Source organism: Phalaenopsis equestris, unplaced genomic scaffold (assembly GCF_001263595.1).
Source record: "Phalaenopsis equestris unplaced genomic scaffold, ASM126359v1 Scaffold200044, whole genome shotgun sequence".
Taxonomy (NCBI): domain Eukaryota; kingdom Viridiplantae; phylum Streptophyta; class Magnoliopsida; order Asparagales; family Orchidaceae; genus Phalaenopsis; species Phalaenopsis equestris.
Genome location: NW_018219885.1, coordinates 158,259 through 177,586, shown reverse-complemented (window position 1 = coordinate 177,586; position 19,328 = coordinate 158,259). Strand labels below are relative to the sequence as shown.

The window sequence follows — 19,328 nt, the reverse complement described above, 5'->3', positions numbered from 1 at the left end:
TTTCTAATAACTAATTGCTCCTCCAAAAAGAAATGTATTTTGTATTTATATATTTAACAATTTAATTTTTAAATTTACTTATATAATTTTTTAGTGTCATAATCATATCAAAGTAGATATGAACAGTGTGTTTCGCTTTTAAAAGTATAATATTAGTGTATATCGAAAACATAACCTCACGAATCTTGCGAAAATTCAACAGATCACACTAAGAATATTCTAAATGATTGCATCGGAGCAGTCAAAAAATAAAGGCGTCAAGCATCATTTCATGCATTCAGAATCATGGGCAAGCCGAAGAAAAGTATAGCCGAACAAATAAATATTATGCAACCGATCTAAGGGACAGTCGTGTGCAATCAACTCCCCCAACCCATTTGGAATCCTTCACAAAGAGAACTAACGGTCTCTCCCTAGAACATCTTCCCAACTGCCTGATGGTATAATTTTATCCTAACAATAAGGTCTCTGCGAGGATTCTCTCGAGAAGGTAGACCGAAAAGCTCTATTTTCCTTAATAATATTGTGTTCACTATATTGTCCTTTCTCCCTATAATATTTTCATATGTCCAACGCTCTGTTCCTTGGATGTGATCCACAGGGCATTTTTGGATTCAACATCAAAAAAGGTGCGGTGAGTATGAAGTCATGTCGTCAACAAGAAGATGAGTGCGTCACGGAGAAGGAACTCATTTGGGGAAAAATTCTAACATGTAGTCCGTCAGAAAATTTGTGCAATAACGAATTCAGGAACTTCAAGACCGAAAGCGAGACAAATGGCAGAACTGACCCATGATGTACTTGAAGGGAGAGCACAAGCTCCTCCGGAACCAAATCCTCGAGCGCCTGAACCCCAAGGTTGTTAGACGACTTAAGAAGCCGAACAAGACCCATTGCCAAGATAGTGGTGGGTTTATAGCAAGGATTATACAACCGGGGGAAATAATGGAAGTCCACCGTCGGCCAGAACGGATTCTCCCGACAAATTATTGATGCATAGCCCCCTAAGAAGTTCAAGATTCCATCCTTGGAACTCTACAAGGGTGGGAGCGATCTAGTCAATCACATAACATCATTTGAGTCAATTATATGTCTTCTCAGAGTTTCTGATGCATTGAAGTGCTTGTTGTTCTATACCATACTGAGAGATTTAGCCCTCAGGTGCTTCAATGGCCTTCCGCCAGAAATTATTACTTCAGCAAATTCAAGAAATTATTCACAGCACAGTTTGCTAGCGCCCAAATAGCAAAGGCCGCCCTGGCACAAGAGCTAAGAAGATGCTAAAAGTGCGAAATCTGGAGCAAGCAATAGCAAAGGCCACCCTGGCACAAGGGCTAAGAAGTGCACAATTTAAATACTTTCTAGGTTTACATAAACCCAAAACTTTGGCCTAACACTTGAAATTGACCAATAATCATTTTTGCGGCAGAGGAATACATCAGCCCTTCTTATCCAAAGGGCAAAAAATCCGACAGCCGCTTAGAAAAAAAGGGCCCAAAAGATGATGGGTATATGGAAAACGATGGCCCCGTCCCAAATGGGAGAGAGGTTTATCGTCTCATGGTGACAAAGAGGCCAACAGAAACTCATGAAGACGAAGTCAATCAAACGATTGATCAACTAGTGACAGAGGAACACTAAAATCTACTCAACTGATAGTTTCAATGGCGGAATTTGTAGAAGCTATTCGAGATAAGGACTACTTACATAAGGCTCTATTGATGAGAACCGAAACTTTCCTCTGGAAAATCAAAAAATTCTGCAAATTTCATAAGGATCATGGTCATGACACGGAGCAGTGCAGGCACCTCCGAAGCTTGGTCTAAGAACTGATTCAAGCCGAAAAGCTCAAAGAGTTTGTGGCCCCAGGAGCCTAAATCCAATGGCAAAGGAAAGTACCTATAGAAGATGACTCGAATGAGCCCGTCTGAGTGAATGTTATCCACATTGTAGGGATAGTGTCAGCTATATTGGGTGGAGACTTAGAAGAGCCGAGTGTAAGAGGCTTCGAGCAAAGGAATATTGTGTTGTGGCTTCCGCTTCGAAGTAGAAGCCCCATTTCCCAAGTATCTTTTCTAATGTGGATTTGATCCCCGTGGGAAATCCCTACAACGACACCATAGTAGTAATGGTGATGATAAATAACTACCAAGTAGATAGCATCTAGGTTGATACAGGCAGTTCAAAAAACATACTATTCAAATCATCCTTTTAAAACATGCAACTGTTGGTTGACCGTCTGGTTGCATAGGCCGACCCCTTGTATGGGTTTTTCCGGTGAACGAAAGGAGGCCCTGAATATAATTGAGTTGTCGACCACCTAGTGAGAAGATGACAGTCAATTTACTAACATGGAGGACTTTTTGGTGGTTGATGCACCACCCACCTACAACACGATCTTCGATCGCTCACTGCTCAATAATTTCATAACAGTGATATCCACCTACCACGTGGCGGATAAATTTAAATATGATCGAGAAATAGTGACTGTTCGAGGTAATCTGGAGCAGTCTCAAACATGTTACCTCTGGATGGTCGGTAGCGTGGAGCAAAAAATGTTGAACATCCGACACCAATGAGAGGGGGTCTCGAAATCGATGAAAGTGCAATCAAGGTCCCCGCTATCCTTGACAAGCCGAATAATTTTCTTCTAATTAGTGAAAGTTCTAATGTAGGGCACAAAGATTTGTTGATCCAGACTCTCTAGGAGAATCGGGATGTCTTCGCCTTGCCAGCCACTGAGATGTCAGGAATCCCAATAGATGTAGCATCCCACTGCCTCAATATCAATTCAGTCGCCTGACCAATAAAGAAAAAGATTAGAACGCCAGCCATAACTTTGGTCGGGCCGATCCATGAGGAAACAAAAGCTCAAGGTAGCGGGCCACATCCGGGTGGTTTAATATCTATCTTGAATCTTCAATATGGACGTGGTGCAGAAGTCAAACAGTAATGGAGAATGTGCTTAGACTTCACAAATCTGAACTTTGTTTGCCCCAAGGACAGTTATCCCCTGCCAAGGATCGACACGTTGGTAGATATCGCAGTCGAACATTCAGTAATGAGCTTCCTGAATGCTTTCTCTAGCAGCCATCAAATCAACATGCACCCAGGTGACGTAGAGATGACTGCCTTTATTACAAGCGAGGGCTTATAATGTTACATTTTAATGTTTATTGGCCTAAAAAATGTGGGAGATATTTGCCAACATCTTATAGATGTAAATGTTACTAAACAGAAAGGAAAAAAAAGTTGAAGTCTACGTCAATGATGTCTTAGTTAAAAGTAGACCAGTCAAACAACATATAAACAACCTAAAAGAAACATTCCAAACGAGCAGAAAATATAATATAAAACTAAATCCGTTGAAATGTACATTTGGGGCATTGATCGGAAAATTCTTGGGATATCTCGTCAGGTTCGAAGGAATAAAAGCCAACCCGAACAAGGTAAAGGCGCTCTTGAATATGCTTTCTTCTCGAAATACTAAGGAAATGCAAAAGCTAACCACGAATAGCAACACTCAATCAGTTCATTTCAAAGTCGGGCAAAAGATATGCCTCTTTCTTCAAAATAATGAGGAAAGCTAAAAAATTTGAATGGTCAACTGAATGTGAACAAGCATTCCTAAGCCTAAAACAATTGTTGGCCTCACCTCAGCTACTACAAAGCCCAAAGTCGAAGGAAAAACTCTCCCTCTATATTTGTGAGTTGGTCCAGAAGCTATCATTTCGGTCTTAGTTTGAGAGGGTTGGGGAAACAATTCTCATCTATGACACCAGTCAAGTCCTCCAAGGCACTAAGGTCAAACATTCTATTATGGAAAACCTAACATTTGCTTTTGGTGTTTATGCTCGTAGGCTCCGGTTGTATTTTCAAACGCTCCCAATCAAGATCATCATTGATCATCCACTCAAATTCGTGCTCGCTCAGTCGTAACATTCTGATCGGCTCTTGAAGTGGGCTATGGAACTCGGTGAGTACGACGTCGCCTGCATTCCTCGAACAGCAATTAATGCAAAAGCTATAGCTAATTTCCTAGCCGACTTCTCCAAACGAAGTGAATCAAGCAAAGAGACTAAAGTTGGCAACCAATATTGGACTTTGCACATTAATGGAGCCTCGAGCCAGGCAAGTGCAGACATCAAATTGGAATTACGCAGTCCAACTAGAGAACATCTATATCACTCGGTCGCCCTCGAATTTGAAGTTACAAACAATCAGAAAGAATATGAAGCGCTAATAGTTGGTGTACGCTTAGCTCTTGAAATGAGCATCCAACATTTGCTAGTAAAGTGTGATTCTCAATTGATGGTAAATTAGGTCAATAGAGAATTCGAAGCCAGGGACGAGATAATGATCAAATACTTGAAAAATGCAAAGGTGGGAATAGAGAAGTTTGCAAACTTCAGAATAGAACACGTTAAAAGAGAAGAAAACCAAGTGGCAGACCATCGGTCAAAAAACATTTGCTTTGGAGAAAGGACACCCGAAGGCTTATCCGACCGACTGTTAAGGAGCTATAAACCATGGAGGTGAAAGCTGAAAGCAAAAAAAGTTGGATAGACCCTTACATCCAATACTTAAATAGTGAAAAGATCCCCGAAGAAATAATGGACCCAAGGAGATTCAAATTTAAGTCTACAAAATATCTCATCATCGGAGATAAACTTTTTCGAAAGTCAACTACTTCATTACTCCTAAGATGCCTAAAAGAAAATAGGACGAAAGAAATCCTCCGAGAAATACATTCAAGCGAATGTGGGAGTCATTCTAAAGGTAAGATCTTAGCAGATGAAGTTCAGAGGCAAGAATTCTTCCAGTCGATCCTCGTGAAAGAAGCAGAAGAGTTTTCGTGGAGATGCAAGTAGTGCCAGAAATGCTCCATAGTAGCATCAGCCGACCCAAAAGCTGCAACCAATTGTCAATCCAAGGTCTTTTACCATCTGGGGATTTGACATCATTAGACTGTTTCCCCCTTCAAAAGGCCAGCGCAAGTTGCTATTAGTCAATGTAGATTACTTTGAAAAATGGATAGAAGTAATAGTTCTCACCCAGATTACCGCAGATGTCGTTTGAAGCTTCATTTGGAGGGACATTGTTGGCAGGTATGGCTTACCCCTAGAACCTATCACCGACAGTGGAACACAATTGACTGATCAGGAGGTAAAATATTTCTATCAAAATTAGGAAATTAACCTAAATTTTGTGTATGTACATCATCCCAGACGATTGGACAAGAGGAGGCAATGTTGTCAGTCGATTACAACCACCATAGTCAGAGAGTCGTCACGGCCACCACTTTCGAAAAGCAGAATCTCACTGGCTGGTAAGAGCCAAATGATGAAGGAATGATGCTCGCCCTCGACCTATTAGAAGAAATTCGTACCAAAGCAGCACTCTGACAAAAAGAAGTAAAGAGAATGACTGCTCGATACTAAAATAAGAACGTCAGAGAAAAGATATTCTTGTTCGGTGATCTGATTCTGAAGAAAGTTGATCTAACAGCATGTAGTCGATCAGCAGGTAAACTTGATCAAACTTGGACCGATTTATTCATCATTGATAAAAAAAGTCGCCCTAAGAGCCTATAACTTAAATTCGCATGCTGAAAAAAAAATTCATAGAAGATGGAGTGGAGATGATCTCAAAAAAAAATTTCGTAAACCACCTACATTGCATGAACACAAGAACTATATTAGAAGTTTTATGCTTCATATACTCATGAATTTTTTATTCTCACATATTTTAAGAAAACACTAACCATGCAATTGCGACCCAAGATTTAAACTACACCCGGGGAACTCAGAATGTTGATACACCCTCATCAAGACACACTCGGGAAACTGGAATACTCTCAAAAGCCTACTAGCAAAAGCAATCAGATGCTCGATTGTTAAACCCTTAAACTTGACTTTTAAAGTTTTTAGGACTAGCTTCCAGAGATGGTTACCAGCTCAGTAGCGATAAAGCTTTGCAAAGGGTTCTAAGAAAAACACCCTAGAAAATTATCAACGACTACCCCCATACGAGGTGTAGATCGATTGACCGAAAGTTTGAGCTGGTCAAAAAACTAAAGTCATAGGTCTGCCTTAAGAGTTGACATCCAAAACAAACTAAGTTGATATGTGTCATCTGAATGGTTAATAAAAAATACTACACGGCCGACAGTGACACCATGTTACCCGATCGGCATACACAAACAAAATTGGCTCTCGACACTCGAGCAACTAAAGCTAAGACTCAAACTGGGCAAAAACATTATGAATTAACTAAAGAATGGCAAACAGAGTAACATCATAACTTAGTAAACAAAAAGGTAATAGGTAATAGCGACCGAAAATTCATATTTTATACATTTAATCATTTGTTTACATGAATTACATTGGTTCGATTACATGTATAAGAAAAACCCAAGTCTAAGAGTCATTGGGCCGTGTGTAAGACAATCCACCGTCCACCACATTATCACTCTCTGACTTCTTTTGGTGTTTCGACACAGAGAGAGCATTAAAGAGTGCCTTGAATTCATCAAGGTCGGAGTAACTCGTATAAATTGTTCGATCGTCACCCTCCTACCCTCTTCCCCGTAAACCACTTGAGTGTCAAGAAATTCTTCAGCGGTCTTTATTGTGGTCATCTGCTCTGTCAGTTCAGCATTTTCTTCTTGAACGGCACACACCAACTCAGTCGCTATCTATAATTCTGCCTCAGCACCCTCCAGCCGATCTTCTGCCCAGGTAGCTTGATTTGTTGTTGCTATCCCATGCACCTTGAACTTCTTCGCTTTTGCCTCCGCCTTCAATGCCCTATCCCTTATGTTCAGGTAAAGGAAAAATAAATGGTACGTTGCAGCAAAATCGAGCTGTTGGAATCGATCGACTCAATGGCATATTTCCATGGGCCAAAGATTATTCGAATGCTTCTCAAGGCCCGCCAACCAAAGAAATTCTCTGATGGTCGAGGCGTGTTCAGTCGTTTCTAGGGTTAGAGAAAACCAATCTCTTTCTACGTTCATTAATGCGACTAGACTCCAAATTGAGAAAGACCTTCAGACGTTTCTCTTGTAATGGACTCTAATGATCTTTGCTCGCCTTACCTTTCTTGGGAGGTGAGGGAAGAGAAGTGCAAAATCTTGAGCTGAGCCTTGCCTTTCAGCTGTCGCTTTACCTCTTCCGCCATATTAAGTTCCTCTTCTCCCGAGCTTTATTCCATACTCACTGCCTCGAATGGATCATCTAGAATTACTGAGGATCGATGAGAGGGTTTGTCGGCCTCCCCTCTTTCAGTTAGAGGAATGTAGCTCAAGGTTATCAGGAAGCTTCCTATGCTGATGGGCGTTCGGAGGACTCCTCAGCCACCAATCCAAGGATGGAAGAATTTGACTCCTCTCGGCGGTAGTCCCTCGAATCCCCTAAGTTCGTCAAGGAAGGTTTCCATTCGATTAATATTAATTCTCCAGTGACTTTGTATTGAATAACATGTTTTGGAGACAGTGTATTAGTTTTGAACCTGTGGTCGTTCCGCCTGTTAGGTCAACCTCTTTCTCTTCCTCTTCCTCTTCCTCTTCCTCTTCCTCTTCCTCTTCCTAAGCCTCTCCTCTCTATAGAGAAGGGCGGCTTCTCTTCCTCTTTCTCAGGTTTTTCTTCAAAATTTAAGTAGGCTTATCAAACTGCCTCTTTGCCTCCGTCGCACCAGAGGCGACCCACAACACAGGAGTCATAGGGCTTTACTTGGCGAGGTTCAGCACCCAGTTAACGATCACGAGCTCGGTATACTGAATCACCAACATATGTTTTCCAAAGGTAGTCAACTCGAGCGCCTTGATTCATAGTGGAAGCCCTTTCTTTTTCTTGTATGGTCCTCCAGTCAGCCTGGTGACAATCCCCCAATTCTCGCAAGCACCCCGAAGGAATTGAAATTTCCAATCATTTATCTTGTTCTCCAAATCTATCAGAAGAAACATCCGGGTTGAGCCGAAGACTATACCGTCCGTCTCCACCCTGAAGGAGAACATGCGGGAGAACATCTCTCGAGACTATGGGATCTCCATCCAACGCAAGTAAACCACGTAAGTCATCACCGTAGTGATTGAGTTTAGCTTGATTTGGGAGGGGATAACTCCGTAGTGAATTAGTATCTACCCGATCTCAAGACAGAAGGGCAGCTAAAGTGCTCACCAGAACTGGTCCTTGTAGAAGATTAGATCTCCCAAGTAATCAGTTGCCTGAATCTCCAATTTCACCGACTCGAGCACGATGCTTGTGTCATACACACAGGTGTCATCTAGCAAAACAACTTTAAACAATTATGGGTCGACCTAAGGAAAGCATAGCCAAACGAAAGAATATTATGAACCTGATCTGAGGAGGGTGTGTAATTAACTCCCTCAACTGATTATGCGATCATTCAAAAGAAAACCAATGGTTGCTCCCTAAAACATCTTTCCAACCATCTATGAAGTCCTCTTGTCCGAAGGAGAGTTGCCCATCAGATTATGGCGACACACCCTCTACCTGATGGTCTAAGTTCATCCTAACAATAAGTTCTCTCGAAAAGGCTGGCCAAAGACCTTCCAGCCGACCAAAGAACTTTCAGCCAACCAAAAGATTATTAGACGGTCGAATGCTATCATTAGTGGATTATTAATATCCCACTTCAAACAATTATGAATACGAAACGGTGTCGATGGCAGTTAAAAATATTAAAAAATCCCGGAATCAATTACAAATATATAAAAGTTTACTGGTTCATTAATCATTAGTAGAGTTCCTATTAAAACGGACGCAAATATGAATTTTAATAGACACTCCCTATGATATAGAAATAGGGGGAACATTTCTTAAAAAAATGACTACTGAATCCATTCTCATAATATATGTGTTATTGTACAATCTGTTGTCCTTTCTACCTCTAATCCTCTCATCTGTCTAACACTCTTGGGTGTGATGCGCATAATATTTTTAGATTCAACAATTAGAAATATTTTGATTTGACAATAAATTTTTAAATGCTAAATAGGTTAATATTAATGTTTAAGTGTTAGACATATAAATACTGAGAATTGTTTGGTACGCATCGAACGGTATTTTTGTTACATAAGAAAATCGCACCTTGACATCATTTAATGTCTTTTGCAGAAATTCAATCTTCTTATCCATCTCCTCAATCATCCTTTTGTTCTGTTCAATTTCAAGGATTCTGAAATTTAAGAGCATAGTCTTTTCCTCCAGAAGGGTCTCTGTACCGAGTAATATCAAGCACTCCAATATTAGAAGCCCTCAATTCAAATCAAAGTAAAAAAGATCAGACAAAATCTAATATAAACCCAAAGCTTCCTCCCACTCTCCAAAATCATATCAAGCTGAAAAAATAAGAGAGATAGACTGCTAAATTTACCCAATTTTGTGACTTGGACCTTCATCTCCTTCAAATCAGAACTCGGATGCTTCGACGGGGAAGGATCGAGTTCGGAGAAAGCGAGGATCGTCGAGAGAGAGATAAGAAGAGCGGAAATGATCGCAGGACGGAAGTAGCAAGCTTCCCGCCCATCGGCACGCCGGAGAGAACGGTTGACGAAGGAGAGAAGGTTGAGGGGAAGCAAGAGGAGAACGAGCAGGATCAAAGTGTGATCGATCGGAGAAGACATGGGTTGGCAAAAATCTTTGCAAGATAAGTGAATCGCCAGCAGCACCGAACTGCGGTCTACAGCCGCTACGTTCGAACCATATTATCGCTGTAGGATCTTGAGACTTCAAAATACTGTCACTAGTTTACAAAAGAAAAATGATAACATGCGAATCAGTTTCCCCTTTTTCCGGAAAATGAACAGCAGAAAACCATTGTCTATAATCTTTTATTATGGAATGACTTCATATTTATAGGTATAGGAGATACCTTGAGTACATAAATACCTTTAGACCCCTTTCCTATGTGAAGGAATGTGGGGGTATCGAGGTCATATAATACATTTAATCATGCTAATAATTAATTATTATCTAATGGTGGTATGATTCTTATTCATCAACTTGTACTTGTCAGCTCGACGAGTATATTTAATCATGTGAATACAGTATAAAGGTTCCGGTTGGGTATGCCCATGGCTTATTCTCAACTTCTAGTTTTTTTGCCTCGTTCGTTGAACGAAAAAGCATCTTTCATTCGGCCCACCTTGTGGGCTCCTTTCGTCGGTACCAATGTTGGTTAGCTCGTTGACTGGGCGAATGATTCAACAGGACTATATGACAATCTCCTGACTTTTGCATTAAATTTCTTGATCGTTCGATTTAGTTTGTTGACTTGGATCCATTATGAGTTAACTGTGGACCCATTATATTTGCATGTTCCTCAGCTTTGCATCGAGATATGTGTTGCCACGATCTGGTCACACATATCTAGTTCCCAACTTTATTGTTTTTTAAAAGAGATACCTATGACAAAAATGAGAAAGTTAAATATTGCATTAAATGCAGCTTTAATTCTTCAAATAAACATTTAAAAATTACATTCCCTGAATTTTCGTGTACCACCATTCTATAAATAGGTTGCCATCAGAGATCGTGGCTTCAGCATTTATTCTTAGTTCAGAGCTTTGATCACTCCTCATTGTGAGTGCTATGATGGCGAGCTGCAAGAGGACCAATGGATGACATCCTGATAAAGGCTTTCGGGTGACCTACTGAGAAGATTCTTGCTTTGCTCCCTGTTGCTCAGAGTCATCATACTTTTGTCGGTTTGATCTGCAAGTGAGGAAAGTGCCTCAAGAGTGACCAACCTACCAAGAATAAAAGAATAAAATAGTTTGTTTTCAAGAAGGAACCCTTAGATGGGGGCAGTGATGAAGTTGATTCATCAGTTGATGTACTTTTGGTGCGGCAAAAATTCGGGAAAGGCCTGATCGCTACTCCTATTGGGGCATCAGTCATCATAGGAGAGCGAATGGAAGGGGATGTTTGGCGGGCTCCAAAGAGTGTGTCGCCTAAGAACAAGGGCAATACCAATCTCCCTCATGTTGAAGAGATGAGAGTTGTGGGCACTCCACACATGCCTCGTGAGAGTTCCTCATCCTTGCTCTAGTCTGAGGTGGGTCGACACCTTGGCAGGATTATGATTGTTGGTTTATTAGTTAAGGCAATTATTCAGCCTGCCTTGACCTTTCTTTTCTTGTGCAGCCGATCCCATTCCTATTTTTGACTCACCAGAGGTTTTTAGGGGTCAGGCGTCAACTCCTCATAAGGTCTAAGGGAACCAATCGGTGGTCACTGAAAGAGATTCAACCAATTTTGTGGTTTATCGAATGGACAAGACAACAGACTTCTTTGTCAGTTAGGTCAAAGCTCGAAAGTTGGTCGATGCTCAATGGGAGGCCAATATAAACGAGTTGAAAGTGCAATTGAATGCTCTTTATGAGAAATTGTCGACGGGATACTCAAGCTCAAGGCTGATGTGACGTATCATTGGACAAAACTATGGTCCTCCAAATGGAGGTTGTGCACTTGTGTATGGATCTGATGAATGTTTAAGAGGCTTTTTCAGTCTCTAGGTTTCAGATCAAGGCTAACAGTGTCGAAAGATTTAAGTTAGGTGGTCGGGTTCTATGCAAATGGTTATTAAGGTGTGGGTTAGTTGCGTCTTAGACGGCTGATCGACTGGTTGTAAAATTTTTCTTATCCAAATGAACATAAAATTTGTTATTCGATTTACGAGTCATTCATTTAACACGTATATTTCAATTTTCTTTTTTTGATGTGGTCGGAGGCTTGTGTTCCCTAGGTACGGCCTGCTTCTTTTTATCTTATGCTCCAAACCCTATATATAGGGTTAGCGGCCCTCTATGACTTTATTCTTTCTTTTTGAATATTTTGATTGTTTCTCCTCATTCACACTCCCATTTACTGCATCCCATAGCTTCCAAATATTCACTTAAGAAGTTCAGAAAAGTGTGCTCTTAAAAGAGCTCTATCTTGTCTTCCAACGAGGTTTCAAGCTTAGAAGTAGTATGTCTACAAATACGGCATAGTGTTGGTGGTTTTGTGGCCAAACGATTGGTGAATGATGATTAAGATGGGTGCCTTATGTTATATCGTGATCAATTCATTTTGGAGCTTTGACTCCCTTCTGTCGCAAGCTCTGGTCCATTTTAAACCATTATGGTGTCATGCTGGCAAAATTGAAGAGGAACTATATAGCAATAGTGATGAACTTCAACATTTATTATCGTCAAATGGAGATAACTTGATCGCAAGAGTTATTTTCCCATGTGTTTTCCTTTAGGGTCATCTTGACGGTTACATCAATTTTACTTTGAATGGAAAAATCCAATTGATTAACTTGGTGAATAAAGTGAAGAATTGGAAGCGTCACTTCCTTGTGGCATTGGTGAAGGAATGGTGAATTCTTACTCACCTATCTGTAGAGCCATACAAGTGACAGAAGTTCCCTCCCTAGTTGTGAAGTCTAGCATCATTTGTTGAAGAGAAGAGCCTTTCTGTTGTCCAGTACACTTGCAAAGACATAGTCAACATAGTTTTGAACCCTCACAAGTTTGGTTGGATGACCCGAGAGCTGCGGCCTGCTTCAAATGTTGAGGAGTCCGAGTGATGAATCGACAAGGCAGTAAAGGCTTTCACAAAGAAGCCAAGGACAAAGAAGTCGTTGGAGGGAAAGAAGGTTCTTTGAGAGAAGTTTTCAGGTTCAGAGTTCCTGATTTCTACTTCTGACATGACCGTCTAATCCAGAAGATTTTGAGCAACACTACCTCTCGCACCAAGACAAAGAGTAGTTCCCCTATTTTTGAGGGATCTCAACAAAGGAGGGCAAAAGAACCCGTGGGCAATGAGGGTTCACCCTTTTCTTCCATCCCCAGAGGTAGTGGTGAGTGAATCCTGATGCAGGAGGAGGGGTGAAATCCCTTACCTCAAGGGATTCCTTGTTTGCACTCATCAACCTTCAGCGAGACTGGCGTTGGTGTGGCCCAAGAGTGGAGTCCCACACCTTGAAGCTCATAAAAGCTCTCTGGTCTGAAATTTTTAAGGAGAAGTTGAATGAAATGATCCCCTTAGAGCTATGCCAATTGATTGGTAGATATCAGCTATTGTGGATGGTGTCGTCCCATTATCTATCTAGCTTGTACTTTGACATCATGGACTTGATGGTGAGGACAAAGAAGATGGCTAAAGTTATGAAGGGTTATCTGAAGAAGGCCTTGTGGTGGGCAGATGAGGCTGAAGCTAGCCTCAAAGAAGAAGTGAGGGCCTAAGAACGACTCTCAAACATGCTCGAGGCAAACGACAAATTGTCTGTGAAGGTCGCTTCATCAATTACAACTGAAGAGCAAGCAAAAGAATGGGCACATCAATTCCAACTCAACTCAGAGTTTGCCATCAAACAATTTGTTTGACTTGGGATAATTGATTCAAAATACACAAACTTAAACGAGTTTATCAAGTTGTTATCAAACCCATCCCCTTCCGTTAAGAAACCTACTAGAGGCCGAGAGAAATCCGTCGAGGAGGGTAGTTCTTCGACCTCTCGAGCTTGAAGTCTCTCTTCCCTTTTTTTTGTTCCCTTCACCCTTTGTAAAGTGGAAATATTTGTAACAATAATTAATAGAATTCCTATCTAATTCAGAAATATTGTAGATTTTCCAAATATAGAGTTTATGCATTTTATCTTCTTCACTTAAAAATTTTTATTAAGCATAATTTTACTTACTACATTATATCATTAAGCTTAAGAGTTTCTCAAGTCTTATACTTTAAAAAGATCTAATGTGAAACTAATTTTTTATTAGGCACTCATCCTCAAGCTTCTCCTCCATTTTCAACTTTTCTTTTTTCTTTTTCTTTTTCTTTTATTTTTTTTCTCTCTTTCTTTTTCTTTTTTTTTTCTTTTCTTTTTCAGGCAAGAATTGCTATATCTGAATAGGCTTTTAATGATTTTGAATTCCACTCTTTCTTTTCTAAAGTAAAGAGTTAATATATTTCCTTTTCTTAAAAACATAATAATAGTTTTTAAAGTTATTTTCAATAAAAAAAAATGTAAGTTTTGAAAATAAAAGTCTAATTGTTCTACATTTTTCAAAAATACAATTTTTCCTACTAAAGATAGTTACATAATATTTATCATTTCCACACTAAAAATTTTTAACTTTTAAGTTTTTCTTCATTACTATAAATTTTAACTAAATTATCTTACTCATTTATATATTCAAAATTTTGCTTCTCTAATATAACTTCATATACATGATCATTTTTCTTTAAATCAAAATCAAATTTATTTTAAGTACATTTGAGAACAAATAAATTTTAAATTTTTAGAAAATTTTCCATCACCCCCAAACTTTAACTTTTAATAAGATAAAACATTTTAGCATCATATAAATAGGCATGAATGAAAACTAAAAATAACATGCTTGCAAGAATTTTTACATCCTAAATATACAAGTACAAAAATTAAAAACAGGAGTAAAAATTAAATTTTGATCAAATTTTAACTTTCCTTAGCATATAGAGATTAATTAGACTTCTATGCAGTGGAGGATAACATAAGAGCAAACAAATACACTAACAAGCATACACAACTACAACATAAATAAAAACATAAATAAATAAAATATCTGGTAGTAAATTGAAAATCTTAAACATGAAGTTTTTAAGTTAAAGTTAGCAATATTTTAAACATTCCTAAGATTCAGAATTAAGTTCAACAAAGACTAACTAACTACACTAAACAACACAGTTACAATTATTACCACAAAAACACAACATAAATTCTCATAAAAATATAAATACATCACAGCAGTGTCTACATAACAAAACTAACAGTCTCAACAAATACAATTCAAGTCAAAACAAAATTACAGTATAGTTGTACCAACAAAATTTCACAACAATGAATAAAAACTAAACTAAACTATAGAACTAGTCAAATCATCCTCCTCCTCAGAATCACTCTCATCACTATGTTAGACAACTGCAGGCTCATATAAAGGATATCTTGGATATTGAGGGAAAACTACACTCTGGTTACCTCTCATGAGGTTTTTCATAGATGAGTAGAATTCTTCCTAATAATCACTACATCTCCTCATATATCCATCTATATGTTCTGCAAATTTTTCTAAATTTAATGTCTTATTAGCAGCATAGTTAACGTTGTCCAAAATCCACTGCAATAGTTGTGACTGAGAAACAGATCCAGCAGTTTGACCATGTGATGTAGAAGCATGTGAAGTGGAAGCTCAAGAGGTAGAGGCAACTTAACTACTAGAAAATCCACCTCTCCAGCAAAAAATCAAATGATGTGAATAAGATTTCGCATTCACACTAGTAATAGGATTGAGTGGCTAGAGTATCTCCTCCCAGCTTTCAAATTTAACTCCAGCCTGCTCACATAATGAAAAGATCAAGAATGTAAATCCCAAACCTACAGTAGTAGTAGAGACGACATAACTGATATTAACATTATAAATAAAAGCTCCAATGTCGATGGGCTTGAACTGTTGAATACAATAGTTCAAGGTTACTCAATCTCGGGTCACTTCACTAAGATGATTGGTAGGCAGCAGATGAACAAAAATGAAAGTGTCTTACCTCTGATGGGGCATCTAACTTTAATGGGCATCTAACTTTCTAACTTTAATGTGGAGAAGTTAACTCTTTTTTCATTGGTAATCTTCCATAATCCTCTTCCTCCAGTCAATGATGAAATAATCTTATTTAACTCCTCCTCATTTGGACTATAGTTGGAAAAAAACCTAAAGTGCTCAGCGGCAAATGATACGGCAAATGATAAAACTGATTTATTACCTCAAATGAGAAAGGCACTAAATTTCCTCTAACCATGACCTCGGGGAGATTTGTACAGAACTCTCGAACAATATAAATAATTTCCACAGTAGAAAAACAACAAAACCGCTCTCACTGGCGGCGAACAATCAAATCTTCTATAGCTCATTCCGGACTCTTAAAACAACGCTTAAGAATAAACTTTCTCAACTGCAGTGCATCACTTTATCAATCCCAAGCTCTAGAACTAACAAAATTTCTTGAATCAAGTTGGATCTTTCCCTTGATATATATATAATTCACAATAAATCCCAAATTCAACTCTAAATCATTAAACTTAACTCATAAAAGCTTAAACTGCCAAATATATGTATTTTCCATAGATTTTTCTCAAATTTTCACCATGAATAGTGATTTTCGGGTAGATCCATAATGTGCTTAAAATTCATGGTGAAAATAAAAAAATTTATATATAAGTGAAGCTCTTACCTCAAGAAGATCAAATCTAACAAATTTTGTTTCAAACCACTGAGAAATCTTCAAATTAGGGGATGCCCTAATCACAAAATCACAAACTCAAGAGGTAGGGGACGAAGCCGAGAGAAAAAAATGGGGATTTTTGAACCAAATCGTCACTTTAAACCATTCACGAATCGATTTATGTGAACCAGCGCATAAGCGCGAAGGGTTCGGCGCTTAGGCTCCCATCTTTCGATGTAAGCAGCACTTAAGCGCAACGTCTTGGTGCCAGTGCTCAAATTTTATTTTTTTGGTTTTAAGTAAAATGTACTTCTAGCCTACGTCAACCAACCCTGCATGGTCTCAAAACTCTTTGATAACAACATTCTTCCCTTTCAACTCTCTCTTTATCAATATTCACCAATCTTAATTGATTCGATTCAACACTACATAACATGAAATTTCACACAAACAAACACTTATATTCTTTCACAAACAATTACAAACATTTTCAATATATAAATTTTCAATCCAAAGAGTCTTGGATAAGATAATTCCTAACACAAACACTAGACAATCATAACATTTAAACACACTAACCAGATTTTAACATTAACAAATAAACACTAAACACACAAACACTAAACAAAGAATTTAATTCCACTCGCCATTTGATGGAATGAATCATGGTCTATCATTAGTCTCTCCTTCGGCATTTGGAATGTAAATCTGATAAAACGAACTGTGGTTAATAACTCTAATAGAATCTTCTTCAATCCATTTGTTTTTCAAATACATATCCTAGTCCACTTCTTCTATAAAACTGGTATGGCTAAACTGCATCTTAAATTGTCATCCCATATAATCCATATGTGTGTTAACTTCCATCACTTTTACTTCTATTGAAACGACATCAGCCTCAACTTTAGTGATTTTATCCGCTATTCCTTCGATACTAATGGCTAGGAAACTATTGTATAACTCTTGTATGCTCTGACTAATAAATTTCTTTCTCATTGCTTCCTTCTTTTTCCTCAATTCACTCTCCCAAGATGACATCTTTCAAAATCTCTCTCTTTTTCACTTAAAATTTAGGGTTAAATGGAAGTGTGGTGAGACTTCTCCTCATACCCTTCTATTTATAGGCTCTAAACCTCCCCTATAACTCCTAGGCACATCTTAGAACTATTATCCCATGATAAAGCTAACCAAATCACTATTAAAACATCTAGAAACCGAAATTCACACATGTTTTTAATTGTTGCGCTTAAGCGTTAGTGCTTAATTTAGCACAAATTAGCCTAACGTTCAAAAACTCATTCTAACATGTCTAAGTCATCTTTTAAGGTCTTAGAATAATTACTAAATCACTATATATTCAAAATGCTACCAAAATTTTCTAAATCAAACACAACAACATAACATTCAAAATAAACACACCGATAACTATGGGTTGCCTCTTACAGAGTGTTTGGTTTAACGTCATCTGCCTGACAAAACCAGTAGTTATTTTGGTTCACCAAACAACAAAAGATCATTCAATCTAAGTTGGTCACCTAAAAAGTAAGGTTTCATCCTGTGACCATTCACTTTGAATAAATTTGATTATTTTTTCAATTTTAGGATCTTTGATATCCACAGCTCCATAGGGATAAACTTTCATCGCAACAAATGGGCTCATCCATCTGGACTTAAGTTTGCCTAGAAATAATCTTAACATTACATTATAAAGCAAAACTTGATATCTTGGCTCAAAATTTTTAGTAAGAATCTTTCGATCATGCCACAACTTCATCTTATCTTTGTAAATATTAACACTTCCATAAGATTTATTTCTTATCTCTTCAAGCTCATTTAATTACAATAGTTTTTTCTCACCAGCATCTTTTAAATTGTAATTAAATTCTTTAATAGCCCAATATGTATTCTTTATGCTCAAGTTCAACTGGTAAATGACAAGTTTTCCCAAATATTAGCCTATATGCGGACATTCCTATAGAAGTTCTATACGCAATCCTATAAGCCTACAAAGCATAGTCAAGTTTGACTGACTAATTCATTTTAGTTGGATTCACATATTTTTCCAATATTCTTTTAATTTCACAATTGGATAATTCAGCCAAAACACTTGTCTGAGGATGACAAGCAGTAGTAATTTGATAATTAATATGATATTTCTTTAATAATTTCTCCATCATTGCATTTTCAAAATGACTTCCCTCGTAAGTTATGATCACTCTCGGCATCTGATTCACCTAAAATATATAGTATTTTTAGACACATTTTTATACCTATTTTTGAGATATTGCGCTTTAATGGAAGGTATTTGTGTGTTTTTCTTTCACGTACAAGTAAAAAGTTAAAAAATGCTAAAATGAGTGAAAGAGGATCAAATTTGGAGCAAAAATGTGAAATTTGTGCAAAATTATTTTGGTGCCAAAGCACCAGATTCGGTGCTTAAGCGCTGGGGTGATTCCGAGTGAAATATAGTAGTGTAAAAATTATATAATTGACTCTGCTATGCAACGGTGCCAAAATCTTAATGTAATATTTTATGAATTAAAAATTTAAGCAATAAAATTTAAGCAATTAATGTTGACAATTAATGTTGAGATTCTATGCAATTATACGTATCGTTATCAAGTAATAAAGGACTTTCTATTTAAGCCCCAAATATTGATCCCATATGGAAGGTTTAAAATTGAAATGATAAATTTACTAGAAAATTCGCAGAAAGTCAAAACGAAATTATTGTCACTAACTTCAAATGTTGAGATATTATCAGAACTAAATTATTTAAATAATAACAAAACTGAAATATAAATTTTAAACAGTATCTACTAAACTATTAAACTATGTTTATGTGATGAAGATTTCTTATATAAAAAGTCATCTCTCCCACTACAATGAGATTTTGATAAAATGAGATGGGATAAATGGTTCTAATATGTATTTTGCCAAATAAGAGCAATTTTAATTCTCTACCTTGATATAGTGTTATAGAAAATCATTGGCTAATCCCAGGTTCAGTCTCTAAATCAGTGGCTAAGCTAGGAAGGTAACTGCTCCCACTCCCCACCC

General features: G+C 37.9%; 1 protein-coding gene across 1 annotated transcript in view; it reads right to left on the bottom strand.

The window, feature by feature from the left end:
* LOC110035814 overlaps nt 1–9,834 on the bottom strand; it is a 73,800-nt gene extending 63,966 nt beyond the window's left edge. Inside the window, exons 1-2 of the mRNA XM_020740106.1 lie at nt 9,400–9,834; nt 9,114–9,241 (exon numbers count right to left, since the gene is read on the bottom strand). Coding sequence (XP_020595765.1) covers nt 9,114–9,241; nt 9,400–9,649 — 378 coding nt within the window. The 5' untranslated portion in view covers nt 9,650–9,834. The remainder of the gene's footprint in view (nt 1–9,113; nt 9,242–9,399) is intronic.
* Between the last annotated feature and the right edge of the window lie 9,494 nt (nt 9,835–19,328).